The sequence below is a fragment of the Carassius carassius genome, chromosome 40 (assembly GCF_963082965.1).
Source record: "Carassius carassius chromosome 40, fCarCar2.1, whole genome shotgun sequence".
Classification (NCBI taxonomy): Eukaryota; Metazoa; Chordata; class Actinopteri; order Cypriniformes; family Cyprinidae; genus Carassius; species Carassius carassius.
The window spans coordinates 17,645,831-17,659,706 of NC_081794.1; the positions used below are offsets into that span (position 1 = coordinate 17,645,831).

At 37.6% G+C, this 13,876-nt stretch overlaps 1 protein-coding gene across 1 annotated transcript in view; it reads right to left on the minus strand.

Annotated features, from left to right (window-relative positions):
* The window catches only part of opn4b (opsin 4b), a 29,667-nt gene extending 22,488 nt beyond the window's left edge, over window positions 1–7,179 (minus strand). The window contains exon 1 of the mRNA XM_059532302.1: window positions 6,733–7,179. Within this exon, the coding sequence (XP_059388285.1) occupies window positions 6,733–6,876 (144 nt within the window). The 5' untranslated portion in view covers window positions 6,877–7,179. The remainder of the gene's footprint in view (window positions 1–6,732) is intronic.
* Window positions 7,180–13,876: the final 6,697 nt, after the last annotated feature.

Genomic DNA, 13,876 nt, shown 5'->3' on the forward strand with positions numbered 1-13,876 from the left:
CATAAAGCAAGAAGAAGAACAAGATGCCTTGAGCAAATGTTGAAAAAGAAGACGCAAACACTAAGGACAGTTCAAACATTGCGGTGAAAATCAGAGGTAAAAAAAATATATAAATACTGTTCAGGTTCTTGCGTAGACTGATCATTTTGTTTCTTTACACCTCAATGTATCATCATGAGCCGCTGGGTATAATTTGGTTTTGTTTGTATATGTTTTATGATTCTCAAAGCCTGATTCCCATCCACTGACATTATAGGACTGACAGACTGCAACGGTTTCAGTAAAAAATCTCTGTTTGTGTTCTACTGAAGAAACAAAGTCACCTACATCTTGGATGCCCTGGGGGTAAGCAGATAAACATCACATTTTCATTTTTGGGTGAAATATCCTTTTAACTGAAATAAACCAGACTTGATGATGTATGCAGCCTGCAAATGCGACCTCTGGAGGATGCAGCCTTCTGTTTGAGAAACGACCAGAAAGTAGCGCAGCTGCTTTGTTTACGGGGTTTCCCGGGTAATGGCTGCATTTCTGCTTGTTAGTGCCATCTGCTGTCAAAGTGAATGTGCGCTATCATCCAGACCCCCTCTCACATGTTCCGCCATGCACTTTTTATTCGTGTTTGTTTACATCAGAGTGCATATGAGTCGATGATGCAGAATACAGCAGTGTTGTGCATTGTGACCACTTGATAGGAAAAGTATTCTTAAAATGCATTCAATATTCTGAATAATTTGTACAAAATAATTATTTTCTGTATTTAGAAATGCCCACGCGATAACAATATCGTGCATGTTTATTATCGCGTTATATCGCATTACCGAATACTGGCACGTCTAATCTTATTCAAAAGAAACGACTCCAAAAAACTATTAAACAGGTCATTAATTTTTAGGCACAATGGTAAATGCCACAATTTCTGTAAAACACTCTTTCACTAATATCCAGAAAGAAGACACTGGAAGGCACAGTATCCATTACAAATTGCCTTGATTGTCATTTTGCCTAATCTAGAGAGATAGAGCTGATATTTGATTTAATCCTCGTATGTCAGTGCCGTTACAGTGCTTGTCTGTTAAGTCTATCGATGAGGGATTTGGACGAGAGCATGTTCTGCTACTTGGAGGGATGATTCTGTGGCACAAATAGATGGGAAAGTGCTCTTAAAATGTCACTATCACATAGATATTCAGAGAGCGATTTAAAGAGAGACATAGAGAAAGACAGAAATGGAAAAGAAGAATAAATTATATTTCACCACATTGCAAGGAGCTTATTGTTCCATCAGCTAATCGTAGCATAGAGAGAACAATGTCACGGTGCTTTATTTTTGGCCTGCAGTTGATTAGAATCACACCAAATGCAACACAAAGATCTTAAATCATCATCATCATCAAAAATTTTTTTTTTAAACAATTAAATTGTACTATGTTTGCATTATTTAAAAGCTTTTATAAATAACAAACATTAACCTGCAAGATTGAGATCAACAGATTGTGTTGAATGAACTTGTTTGTCTGTGCTGCTCCACTTATCATAGCTTGCGGCTAAAAGAAAAGTCTGAATAGAAGCAAAGCACACACAATCAATGCTAAATCTGTCAGCTGACAGTTTCCTGATCGGAAAAAGAACATCTCTAGAGACCACGGGCCCAAACTTCTCAAGCGGAAACCATGATAAAGGACAGCTGATCCACTGCTTTAAAAAAAAAAAAAGTCTTTTTGGGGAGATTATCTACACCGTCTGTCCAACAAAGCTAAGACCTTTCTGCAAAGAGCATGGAGGTATTTGCTGAAAGAAATTTCTTGGGGGAAGGTGAACTTGAATTCAAGCTGAAGTTATCAAACTGCACAAATTCCTTTTGATTGATATCTACAACATTACTATGCAAAAACATTGGATACCGAGACAGATTTCTAACAGCTCTTTGACAATGTGCAGCTCTGAGGTGCTGATGATTTAAATCTATGCATGCTTTAACTGATATGACTGACCCACTTTTCTTGGCTTCCCAGTGGCAGTTCTTACCATAGTGAACTCAAATTCTTCAGTAAACTCATTTTTTTAATCATCATTACTTCATCTCATTACTTCAACCTCTCAGGCCAATAGAATAATTTTAGTTAATAGTATCATACAAAATAAAACCAGTACCAGACAAAATACAGGTTTGTTAAGTGATTTTGAAATCAGCCAAGACTGATGATATGGGATACCAAACAAAACAAATATTTAATGATATGATCTGAGTAGGAGACTTGATCTGAAATTCCTGCCAAGGAGATTCAATGTAACAATCTATTGCAATGGACAGATGTGCATCTTTTTCAACATATATCAAGAAGTGAAAGCAAACATTAAGATCTGTTTCCCTTTTATAATTAAAAAAATGAATGCATCAGAAGGTTAAATATCTTTTCTTTTTTATTTTATTGCAAAGATTAGTTGACTAGTTAGAGTGTACTTGATGTGATAAGTACTTGGAAGAAAATTTACATTTGATCAATAAGTCTAAGGCTGGTACAGTATAATTCTAGCAACATCAAGGTCATGGGTTTGATTCCTTGGGAACACACACCGATATAATATGTACCTTCCATGACCATTGAGAATCCTATGAATGCTTAATTTGAAAAACAAACCACTTGCCATTCATTAATGTGGCTTTCAATATGGCAAATTATAAAGTGAATATATTTAAGGTGTGAGATTTTCACAGTCTTGGTCTTCTCTGAGAGACAGGTCTGATCTTACATGTCCCTTCAAGGCATGTCACTAAAGCTTAACACAATCAGACAGAAAACAGCAGGACACATAAACACCACCCCTAATGTGAATTTTTAATTCAGATGTAATACTAATGTTTGATAGCCTTGAAGGACACTGCAGAGTCACACTGGAGTTTGAACAGATTCAAATGTTTTTCTGTTTCACTCTCTTTTGCTTTTATTGTCACTGTCTTTGTCTCTCTGATGTACAAAACATGCATACAAATGACAAAAATATGTGAATATCCAAACACAATATCTAGTGCTTTAACATTAATGTCAAAATCATTATCATTAATAAGGAATCAGGGCTCCTGCTGTTTACCTTGAACATTTACCTTGACAAACTCTTGAAATCATAATTAATTGAAACATCATTCATTGTGATTTTGTGTTTGTCCTTGATTGTTAATACCACTGTACTTTAAAATTGTGTTAAAAATAAATTTGGCTTTATTTTTTCAGTGATTGTTAATATATTTCACAAAAATTCTCTAAACATAAATTATTTATTTATTTATTTAACTTTTTTTAAAGTGCTTTATTCCTCATTTGTGAGATAGACATATAAAACAGACCAATATATATGTTGTCTCAATTTTGTTAATGTCTCATTGTATTACAGAAACCTCTTTGCTCTCTGGTTTATATTTTGGTTTTGGGAGTCCCCAACAAGAGGTTGAAATACAAGGTCAAAAAAATCATTTTTATTGTCTTAATATGCATTTATTTTTCCCTTACTTGCTCAACGACTCCCAAACGATTCTCGCAACGATTAATTTTTCCAAACTCCTCCTTTGCGTGGCGCTAATCTGCGGTGATTGGTTTAATTGGTCGATTTCCATTGCATCATGCTTGTAATGCCTGATAAAGCAGTGTTTGTGAGCAGTGCTGCTTGTGTACATCCGTTACCGGGGGAACAGCTATTTTTACAGCTCCAAAAGCGGCAACTAGTGGCAAAGAATTGATTTGCATTTTCATTAAGATCAATTTTTCAAGTTTTCCCGGGTCTGCGTGCGTAACAAGTGGGCGGACAATATGCTAATGACGTCAACATGAAACGGCTTGGGATTCCTTTTAAAAACATTCAACGATTCAGAGTCGACCCTTTCTTTTGAGAGACAATAACTTTATACACGGTGCACTTTCAGATTTAAAAACTTTGCAGGATGTTTCATTCACATAGATCTGTGTTACACAAATTATAGGCACTTTAAGGCTGGTCTATAACACACAATGTTGGATAAAAACCAGACTAAATTATGCCTTCTCTGACCCACCTCAGCACCAACAGTATATGAAAGTATAGACTATAGTTTTAATTGCTGTGTAAATACATTTTTGCCACCACTGAGCAGCATTAAACAGTCAGTGGAAAGACAGCTTACACTTCAGAAGAACTTCTCTGTCATCTTTGTAGTGTAAATTATAAAAAAAAAAAAAAGTGATTCCACCTGATGTTTTTTAGACCATGGCCATCTCTCAGTATTTTTTATCAGCCCATGAAACGCAATGCAATGAAATATAAAAGGCTAATTGTCATCACAAAAACTGTTTAAGCCATGCAGATGGTCAATATTAGCTCAAGGCAAGCAGTGAAAGCCTCATTGACAATTGCAATGTCTACGGCATAGTGTTAAACATCCTATTCTCTGAAGTCCCTATACAACCAGGACCTTTCACCTTCACTGTCAAGCTCCTGCTTCAAACTCATGTTTGCATTATTTTCTATCTCCCAAACATTGATTTACTCTATAATTCTAAAGCTATCCAAGCCACTCTAAAAATATTAAAAATAAAAACTAGAATCAATCTATTTTTTGGAATCAAAAGGTGAAGCGTTAACAACATACAGTGACACAAGAATACAGTTAGGAATTCAATTATGCAATGATACATAGTGCTACAAAGTTAGGTGAAAAAACAACAACCATGGATTAAAACAATTATTTAAATATAAAGGTTAAGCTCTATATTCGCATTACATCAGAATATGAATGCAAGCTCTGTACTATTGTTGCTGTGACATTAACAAATAAAGTCATGATTCATCAGAGGAACAAGGCCCACCTCTGTTTGAAGAATGCCATAACACTCATTCATATGACACAATGCATACTCTTTAATTTGTCTGGACCACTATTGATTTATAAAATGAAAATAAATAAATAAATATTTTAGAGATGAAAAAGGACTATGAGCAGTACAGAATAAGCAAATATTTTTTTCTTCCCTGGATAGCATTTCTGTATGCTTTAGTAAAATTTGGGTTTAAAACTCTCACATGGGACAAAGCTCTGTTTTAGGACCTCACATCATTATCATGCTATTTCCATATAATTTTCATCTGATGAAATAATAAAATGCAAATAATGCTCCCACGCACTACATTATGCATGTTTGGCGTTGTTTGTTTTTTGTTTCTTTTCTTCCTCTGAATTCATTTTCTCATATGTCCCATTTTAATCACCGAACAGGAAATATCCAGGAATAGCTTACTTCTCTAAGAAATTAATCCCATGTGCTAGATTCCTACATGACTGCCTACTTTCCTAACTGACATTTGTGTGTTTGTGGCTGAGTCTTCTAAATTGTGCTCATTTGCTGAGTAATTCCATTTGTAAGGTTGTAACACCTCTGGATAAGTGTGTGGGTGATAGTGAGAAGCTCTAGTGATCAGTGTGCAGCAATTCAACTGCTATCACAAAGACACCATATAGAACAGACTATAGTTTACAGACTCGATCCAAATATGTCTGGATTTTATAAGAAATGAAGACCAGTTCAATTATTATTAAAAACAGACTGTCTAACTTTTAGCATAAAAATGCATTTATAAAAACAAATAAATACAGTTACAACTTTACTGAATATAGGCTAATCATACAGAAACACCTTTTTGAGAGTATTTCTGATGTCAAGCAATAACTCCAGCTCTGGAAATAAATGCGCAGACTAAATAGAGACATGTTATACATTACAAATGGACTCCATGCTCCACTGATGCATTCATTAGCAAGTACCTGCAACTGCGATACTTTTATTACAGATACCGCAGCAGCTGAAAATGTGCTACCATAAAAATCGTAATATATACAGCAAGGAATAACGGCCTTTTAAACATGTAATGCATTTTAACAAAGTTATTACAATTTCATTATTGGAGTTCAAAGGTTAATCGTTTTCTTCTTTCTTTCTTTCTTTTTAATCCCCTTAATCACATGCTTTGGCTCGTGCACTTGTTAGGCTACAACTGAAAGTTTCGATAAACTTCTGATTGTGAATCACATATGGAAAACCAAGATCATTGAACACTCTCAGAGGGCAAACAATGAGGTTTGATTGACTAGCTAAAACATTTGATCATTTCTTATCCATGCGGAGAGACAGAAACGGAATATTTGTCAGCAGTTTGTCCAGACGCAATGTGATGTTCATCTCGCGTACTTGGCGCCTAGCTGGCACAGACATTGCGGAAAAATATCGGACAGACATTTCAAACATCAAATCTGGTAACAATTTTTTCTTTGTAATTTCGACAAAAAATGTAAAAAAAAATTAATGTTTTATGTTTTGTCGAGTTACAAATGGTAATCGCTCGATCAGCATACTGTTACTATGGTTACCACATCAGGAAAAAAGCTGCAACTTTTGTGGTTATTGAAACATACTAAAGCACCTTTAAACACGGTACTCACATGTAAAATACTTACATATACTTTTGCCTATCTTTTGGGGAGCCATCCGCGTTAATAGGCAAACTTGCGCCTGTAACGTTTAGTTGGAACAGATAGGCTTCCCTCAAACGCTCCTCTGATTACGCACGAGTTCTCGGCGCTAGCTCTCCAATATTTTTATATGTTAATATAAATATACAAATGTCTTACGACACACATTATGACCGACGTATTCCCCCCTCTAAATGTTACAAGGTACGTATATTAAACAAACTCCATCATCTTACCGTAGTGGCCCGCGCAGGCAGCTCCATCAGCTTGTGCGCGCTCACTGCGCTGTAATTCCACGGGGCGAAAGTGCTTGCGCTCACCGTGGTGCTGTTAGGGGCTTGAGTGGGGATTCCCATGCTGAGCAAGCGCGAAGCGTTCATCGCAGCGCAGAGACAGGGGCTCAGACTTGGTACGCAAAAAGAGTTTGCTTAATTCTGAGGAAAAGCATTACCATATATACCTTTGCCTCTCTCTGTCTGCACCCTAGAGCTGAGCTGTCAGCTGCGCACAGCATGTGTGTGTGATGAGTTTGTCAATGCCAGTAACCATGTGCCTGTTCCAGTATGCATGAGGAGGGATGCTCAGTTAAGCAAACTCAAACATCCCAAATGCACCCCAACAGCCCTGTGCTAAGCCTTTCATAATCACACAAGTGTAAGCCTCAAGTGCCTGTTAGCCCCATATGTGTATACACTATGTGCCAGCAGGACGTTCATATAAAGAAATTGAACATGCTCAGTCTTCAGTCCTTCCCTGCTGGCTCGCTCTCTCTCTCTCTCTCTCTCTCTCTCTCTCTCTCTCTCTCTCTCTCCCTCCCTCTCTCTCAAACCACGCATCTTGTTCAGATTCAGAAGCAGCTTTAATTAACAGCCAGTCAGCAGCACAGATACACTTATAAAATGCTGATTAAGTGTTTGAACCCCAGCTGACAATTAAAATGTTATGAACAACCACTGCTTGTAGCATTTACACAAACATAACAAAAAAAGTTTGTAGGTGTCAAGGTACAGAAACCAAATAATCAAATGTAAAATAGCACTGCATCATCTTCACGGAATAAAAAAAAAAAATATATATATATATATTATTACAACTTAAAATAATAGTTTTCTATTTGAATATACCTTAAAAAAAATAATTTATTCCTGTGATGCAAAGCTGAATTTTCAGCATCATTACTCCAGCCTTCAGTGTCACATGTAACATCCAGTCTATCACATGATCATTTAGAAATCATTCTAATATTCTGATTTATTACGAGTGTTGGAAACAGTTCTGCTGTCTAATATATTTGATGAATAAAAGGTTAAAAAGAACTGCATTTATTCAAAATAAAAAAACAATTCTAATAATATATATTCTAATAATATATTTTCTTTACTATCACTTTTTATCAATTCAACACATCCTTGCTGAATAAAAGTATTGATTTTATTTAAAAAAAAAGAAAGGAAAAAAAAAATTACTGACCCCAAATTACTGACCAGTAGTGTATATTGTTATTACAAAATATTTATATTTAAAAAACATAGATTTTTTTTTTTTTTTTTTACTTTTTATTCATTAAAGTATCCTAAAAAAGTATCACATGTTCTGAAAAAATGTTAAGCAGCAGAACTGTTTCCAACTTTGATAATGAGTCATCATATTAGAATGATTTCTAAAGGATCATGTGATAATGATCCTAAAAATTCAGCTTTGCATCACAGAAATAAATGATAATTTAAAGTATAATACATTTAAAAACAATTATTTTAAATTTTAATAATATATCACAATATTACATTTTTTTCTGTATTTTTGATCAAATAAATGCAGGCTTGATGAGCAGAAGAAACTTCTTTCAAAAACATTAAAAATAGTAATGTTTCCAAACTTTTGGTCTGTACTGTGTGTATATATATATATATATATATACAGTCAAACCAAAATTTAATCAGATACCTTCAACATTTCTCACATTATCACAGTTTATTTGCTATAATTTAGGAAATGGTAATAAAATATGACAAGAACTCAGTTAAACTGTGTCAGAACAAATTCATCTTGATAATGTCAGATAACTTTGATTGAAAGGCATGTAATAAATTAGGATGAATAGCTGTCAACTGTTAAATTTAAGTTAATAATTAGAATATACCAATACCGAGCAATGCTTAATTTAGTTCAGTCTGTGGTGTTCAAAGGTCGCATTAACAATTAAAGAAAAAGCACTTAGGTAAAACATGGCCAGGTTAAAGTGTGTGAATAATTTTTGGTCCTAATTTTTTTTTAATCAGTTTTAGTGGTAGTCCAATGTTTGAAGAATTTTTGGCTATAATATGTCACAGTTTATTTTATCTTGCTATACTCACTTCAATTTACTAAATTTAGTGTCCTGCACCCACTTGAATGTGCATTAATTCTTGTTAAAAATTCAAAATAATTCAGACAAGAGCAGAGAGCGATTTTCTTTCTTTCATTTTCTTGGATTAACATTAATGATACACACTGTAAAACGTGATTTTTTTTTAAACTTGTAAATAAAGATAGCATCAGTTAAGTAAATTTTACTTTTTTTTTTTTACAGTATTTTTTACAAATACTATCTTGTCTTTTTACTTCAAAATATCACGTTTAATTCAATAAGCTACTTGAGGTTTCATTTTTATTTATTTTACTTAAATACATAAGTAAATTCAAATGGAACTGCCTAGGTAGAAATTAAAGTTAAAACTCATAGGTATATTTTACTTGGAACCGTTCGTTATGTTTACAAGGATTATTTAAGTAAATATCAAAGTTATAATCCCATATTTCCCATCATGCAATGGGGCATGAATAATAATAAATTTACATTGTTTTATGGTTGTTTTTGTTGTTAGTTGTTTAGTTTAGTTGTTATTTGTTGTTTGTTTTAGTAACATACTGTTTTGTGACACATGGAGTTTATTTTCTACTCAAAACGACCCATTCATAATCAAACACTATTCACTAATTGTTACCGTCTTTGTGTGTGGTGTACCAAGTATTGAGGTCTCTGTGTTCATTTGGATGTTAATTTTATTGAGAGGGTATATTAGCTTAAAAGGATAGCAGCCTGTCTACATGCCTAGTTGCATGTTTGCAAGTGAACCACATGCTGTAATAGCATGGTAGTTTACCAGTATTACATTGTTAAAGTAAATTGTATAGACTTGTATATTTTGTTTAATGCAATGCTTAAGTTTTACAAAATTTGCAAAAGAAATACAATTTTTACATTTTTTTTTACAATGATAAGCATTACATAATTTAAACTTTACAAACAAAGAGTCAACAAAATTAACTGGGAATTACCAAGTAAACTTAACTTAAAAATGTCTAATTAAACCTACTAATGCTTATGTTTAGGCTTTTACTTGGCAAACGTTTGTAAATTTACTAGCCCTTTCTGAGTGAAAAAAATTTCCAAGCTTTTTCCAAGTAAATCCTTCACATTTTTTTTACAGTACATACGATTTCTTTCTCCACTGTTTACTTTCACTTTAGACATTTCAAGTATACTCTCCAAGATTGGCATTTTGACATAATTTTGTATGTATTTGTAAGTACAAGAGCAAGAAGAGGCAAATTCTGTGTTCAAGACGCATCTCTCTGCAGGCGCCCTGTGCACATAGAACACCCCACGTGGGTGCTGAATTGGGCTCTTTCACATCTTTTTCTGTTTGCATGTTTAAATTGTTTAAATTTTTTGTTCAGGTGCAGGAGGATGCGAAGGAGAGCTCGGTTCGGTGTTGCTGTATGTGAGACGTGGCTCTCTGCGTGTGCACCGAACAGTGGCCCATCAACTGACCAGGGCCGGGTTTCCCAAAAGCTTCGTAAGCCTAAGAAGTTCGTAAAAACGATCATACAACTGATCTTAATATTAAGGTCTGTTTCCCAAAAGCAAAATATGTCAATGACTTGCTGAAGTGCACGAAAACCAGCTATGTATTTGAACCGAAATAAGCATTTAGCAGATGCTTTTATCCAAAGCGACTTACAGTGCATTCAGGCTAACATTTTTTACCTTACATAATATATAAATATATAAAGTATATAAAGTATATTATATATCATGTAAAGTATAATATTATAGATTATAATATAATATAATATAATATTGTATTGTGTTATAGTTATTATATCCAAGTTGTCTGTCTGGAACACAGCATTAGGTTAATGTCAATAAACAATAGTGTACTACAATTAAGAGCCATTCTATAATGTGATATTTCAGCACTTGATAAATGGATAGCGACTCCTAAGTAGCACTTAAAGCACAGCTACGTGCAACTGTGTTAAGTGTACTGCTGGGAAACGCACGTGAAACAATAACGAACGATCGCAAAATTACTCGTAGAAAACGCTCTTAAAAAGCATCATTAGCCAACTATGGTCGCAAGTTCCGTTGTTACCAACGTAGTTCTACGATTCGGTGTTTCCCGAAACCATAGTTCAAACTAGGGCTGGGCGATATATCGAATATTAGCGATAATATCGGAATAATTTTGACGACGATGTACAATTTGAATATATCGGGAATATCGAATATTTCAAATTCAAGCATACTTTCCCAAAAGAATGCGCCGAATGTCCAAAAAAGGAACCTGTAACTGCTGACTGCTCTACGCCCCTCTACTACGAGAGCTGTAATGATAGCGGTTGCCAGATAACAAGAGTTTAAATCTCCGAGTCAGAGCTCCACTGTTACAAGGATACATTTTCTGCCTGGTGTTTGCTTATTTTAAGCAATCTGGCAACCATGCGCACGTGCTCACTCCTCATTGCGGAAGAGCCGCTGACGATAATCTGAAACATCTCGGTTACGTATGTAACCTTGGTTCCCTGAATAGGGAACGAGATGCTGCGGTGACGTCACCACGTATGGGAACACCTTCGGTGTGACGAATGTCTGAAGCCCTATACCATCCCGCCAATCTTATTGGCCAAATAGCGCGTGGCACCGCCCAGCATGCGTAAGCATATATATACCTGGTGCTGCGCGCCATTTACCTCAGATTTCATGACGAAGAAGAAAGCTATCAAGGTACGGCACGGCCAGAACCGCAGCATCTCGTTCCCTATTCAGGGAACCAAGGTTACATACGTAACCGAGATGTTCCCTTTCATAGGTCACTTCGATGCTGCGGTGACGTCACCACGTATGGGAACGCTATACCATCACGCCTGACGTACCTGATAGCTTGGATCCAAGGAAGCATCTGCTCAAGCGGAGAGAACCCGGGAGCCAGGAGCCATCCTCACATCCAGACTGTAAGACCTGATAAAAGTGCTCGGTGAGGACCAGCCTGCCGCAGCACAGATATCATCCATAGAAGATCCACTGAGAAAGGCTTGAGAAGAAGCCACTGCTCTCGTGGAATGACCTTTTACTCCTAAGGGCGAAGCGAGCCCGCGCGCCTCATAGGCCAAGGAAATAGCCTGCACCAGCCAATGGGACATGCGCTGTTTCGTAACTGCATGGCCTTATTCTTATGTCCAAAACAGACAAACAGCTGGTCAGACTCACGCCATGGGGCAGTACGATCCACATAAGTCTTTAACGCTCTCACAGGGCAAAGACTTAGATCCCCAGACTCCGCCGCAGCAGGAGAAAAAGCCTCCAGGACCACCTGCTGAAAGCGAAAGGGATAGATGCGACCTAGGGACATAATTAGGCCTTGGTCGCAACAACACTTCCACAGAGTCTGTGCTATAAAAGTCAGGATTTATCCGGAACAATTCCAAGGGCTCAAACAGATGCCCTGATAACCATGCAACAATGGAAAAACCCATGAAGGGACCCGCACGGGGCGGAAAGGCCTCAGCCGTCGCGCACCCTGTATGAACGAGAAACAGTGGATGACGGCCCACTGAGGCACCATTTATATATTCGTGGTAAGCTGAATGGCTGCCACGTAAACCTTAGGGTAGCTGGTGTCACTCCATCCGAAAAACGTTCCTGAAGGAACTCCAGTACTGACGCCACTGGGCAGTAAACTGGATCCATATTATGAGTTTCACACCAGGCCGTAAACAGTCTCCACTTGAAAGCATATAAGCGTCTCGTAGAAGCTGCTCTAGAATTCAGTATAGTCTCGGTAGTTTCAGCAGAAAGACCGGGACATATGAACTCACTCTGCTCAGAGGCCACGCCCGCAGATTCCATAGATCTGGCCTCGGGTGCCAAATCAGTCCCTGTGCTTGTGATAATAAATCCTGTCTGAGGGGAATCTCCCATGGAGAGCCCGCTAACAGATTGATCAGATCTACAAACCACGGCTGTGTGTGTGCCACCGCGGAGCCACCAGCAGCAGCTGTTCCACCCTGTCCACCCGTATTCTGCGTAATACCGCCGAAATCAGACAGATTGGGGGAAAACGCATACAAACTGGTCCTGGGCCAGTTGTGGGCTAATGCATCCAAGCCCAGGGGTGCTGGAGGGCATAGGGAGAACCAAAGCGGGTAATGCGCAGTCGTGTTTGACGCAAACAATTCCACTTCGCTTCCCCGAAAATCTGCCATAGGAGACTCACCGTTTGGGGGTGCAATCCCCACTCCGCTTGCTCCAGAGTCTGCCTGGATAGCAAATTCGCTCCAAAGTCCAACGTCCGGGGACATGAACAGCTCGGATCGATAGAATTTAGTTCTGAAAACAAAGAACATGTTTCGCCAGCCTGCACAGGGGGCGAGAGAATAATCCTCTCTGATGATTCAGGTATGACACAACCGCTGTGTTGTCTGATCTGAGCAGCACATGACGGCCGATCAGCAGATTCGAGAAATACTGGAGAGCCAGAAAAACAGCCAGTAATTTCAACCTGTTTATGTGCCAACTCCCTTGACAAACAGCTCCCCAGTCGATCAAAGACGCATCCGTCGTGACAGTCTCTCGGGAAGCGCAAATCCCCAGCCGGACTCCGGTCAGGAGAATTCAGTCAGGAGAATTCGGTTGACATACATATTTTTAAGCGACATCACACATCGCCATGTCACCGGAATCGTCCGATGCGGAGACAACGGGGTGAAACATTCCATACGTAAGCCCAGGCTGTTAAATGATTCAGCACAAGATCCCCATGAGAGTGTGCTTGAGTCTGCGATTGCGCTAAACACCAGCTAATCGCCTAAAATAGTTCAAACACGAACGCCCTGGTGCCGCAACGGGGCCAGAGATCCATCCATGCACTTTGAGAAATACTGATACGCTTGGCTCTCTAAAGCGAATCTGAGGAACTTCCTGAGTGCAAGATTCAGATGGTGTAAACCCAGAATGGGTCGTAATCCGTCAGTGGTTTTTTTTTTTTTTTTTTACCACAAAATGACGGCTGTAAAAAACCCCGCCTCCATCTGAGAGGGGTGTACTTCCTTTATAGC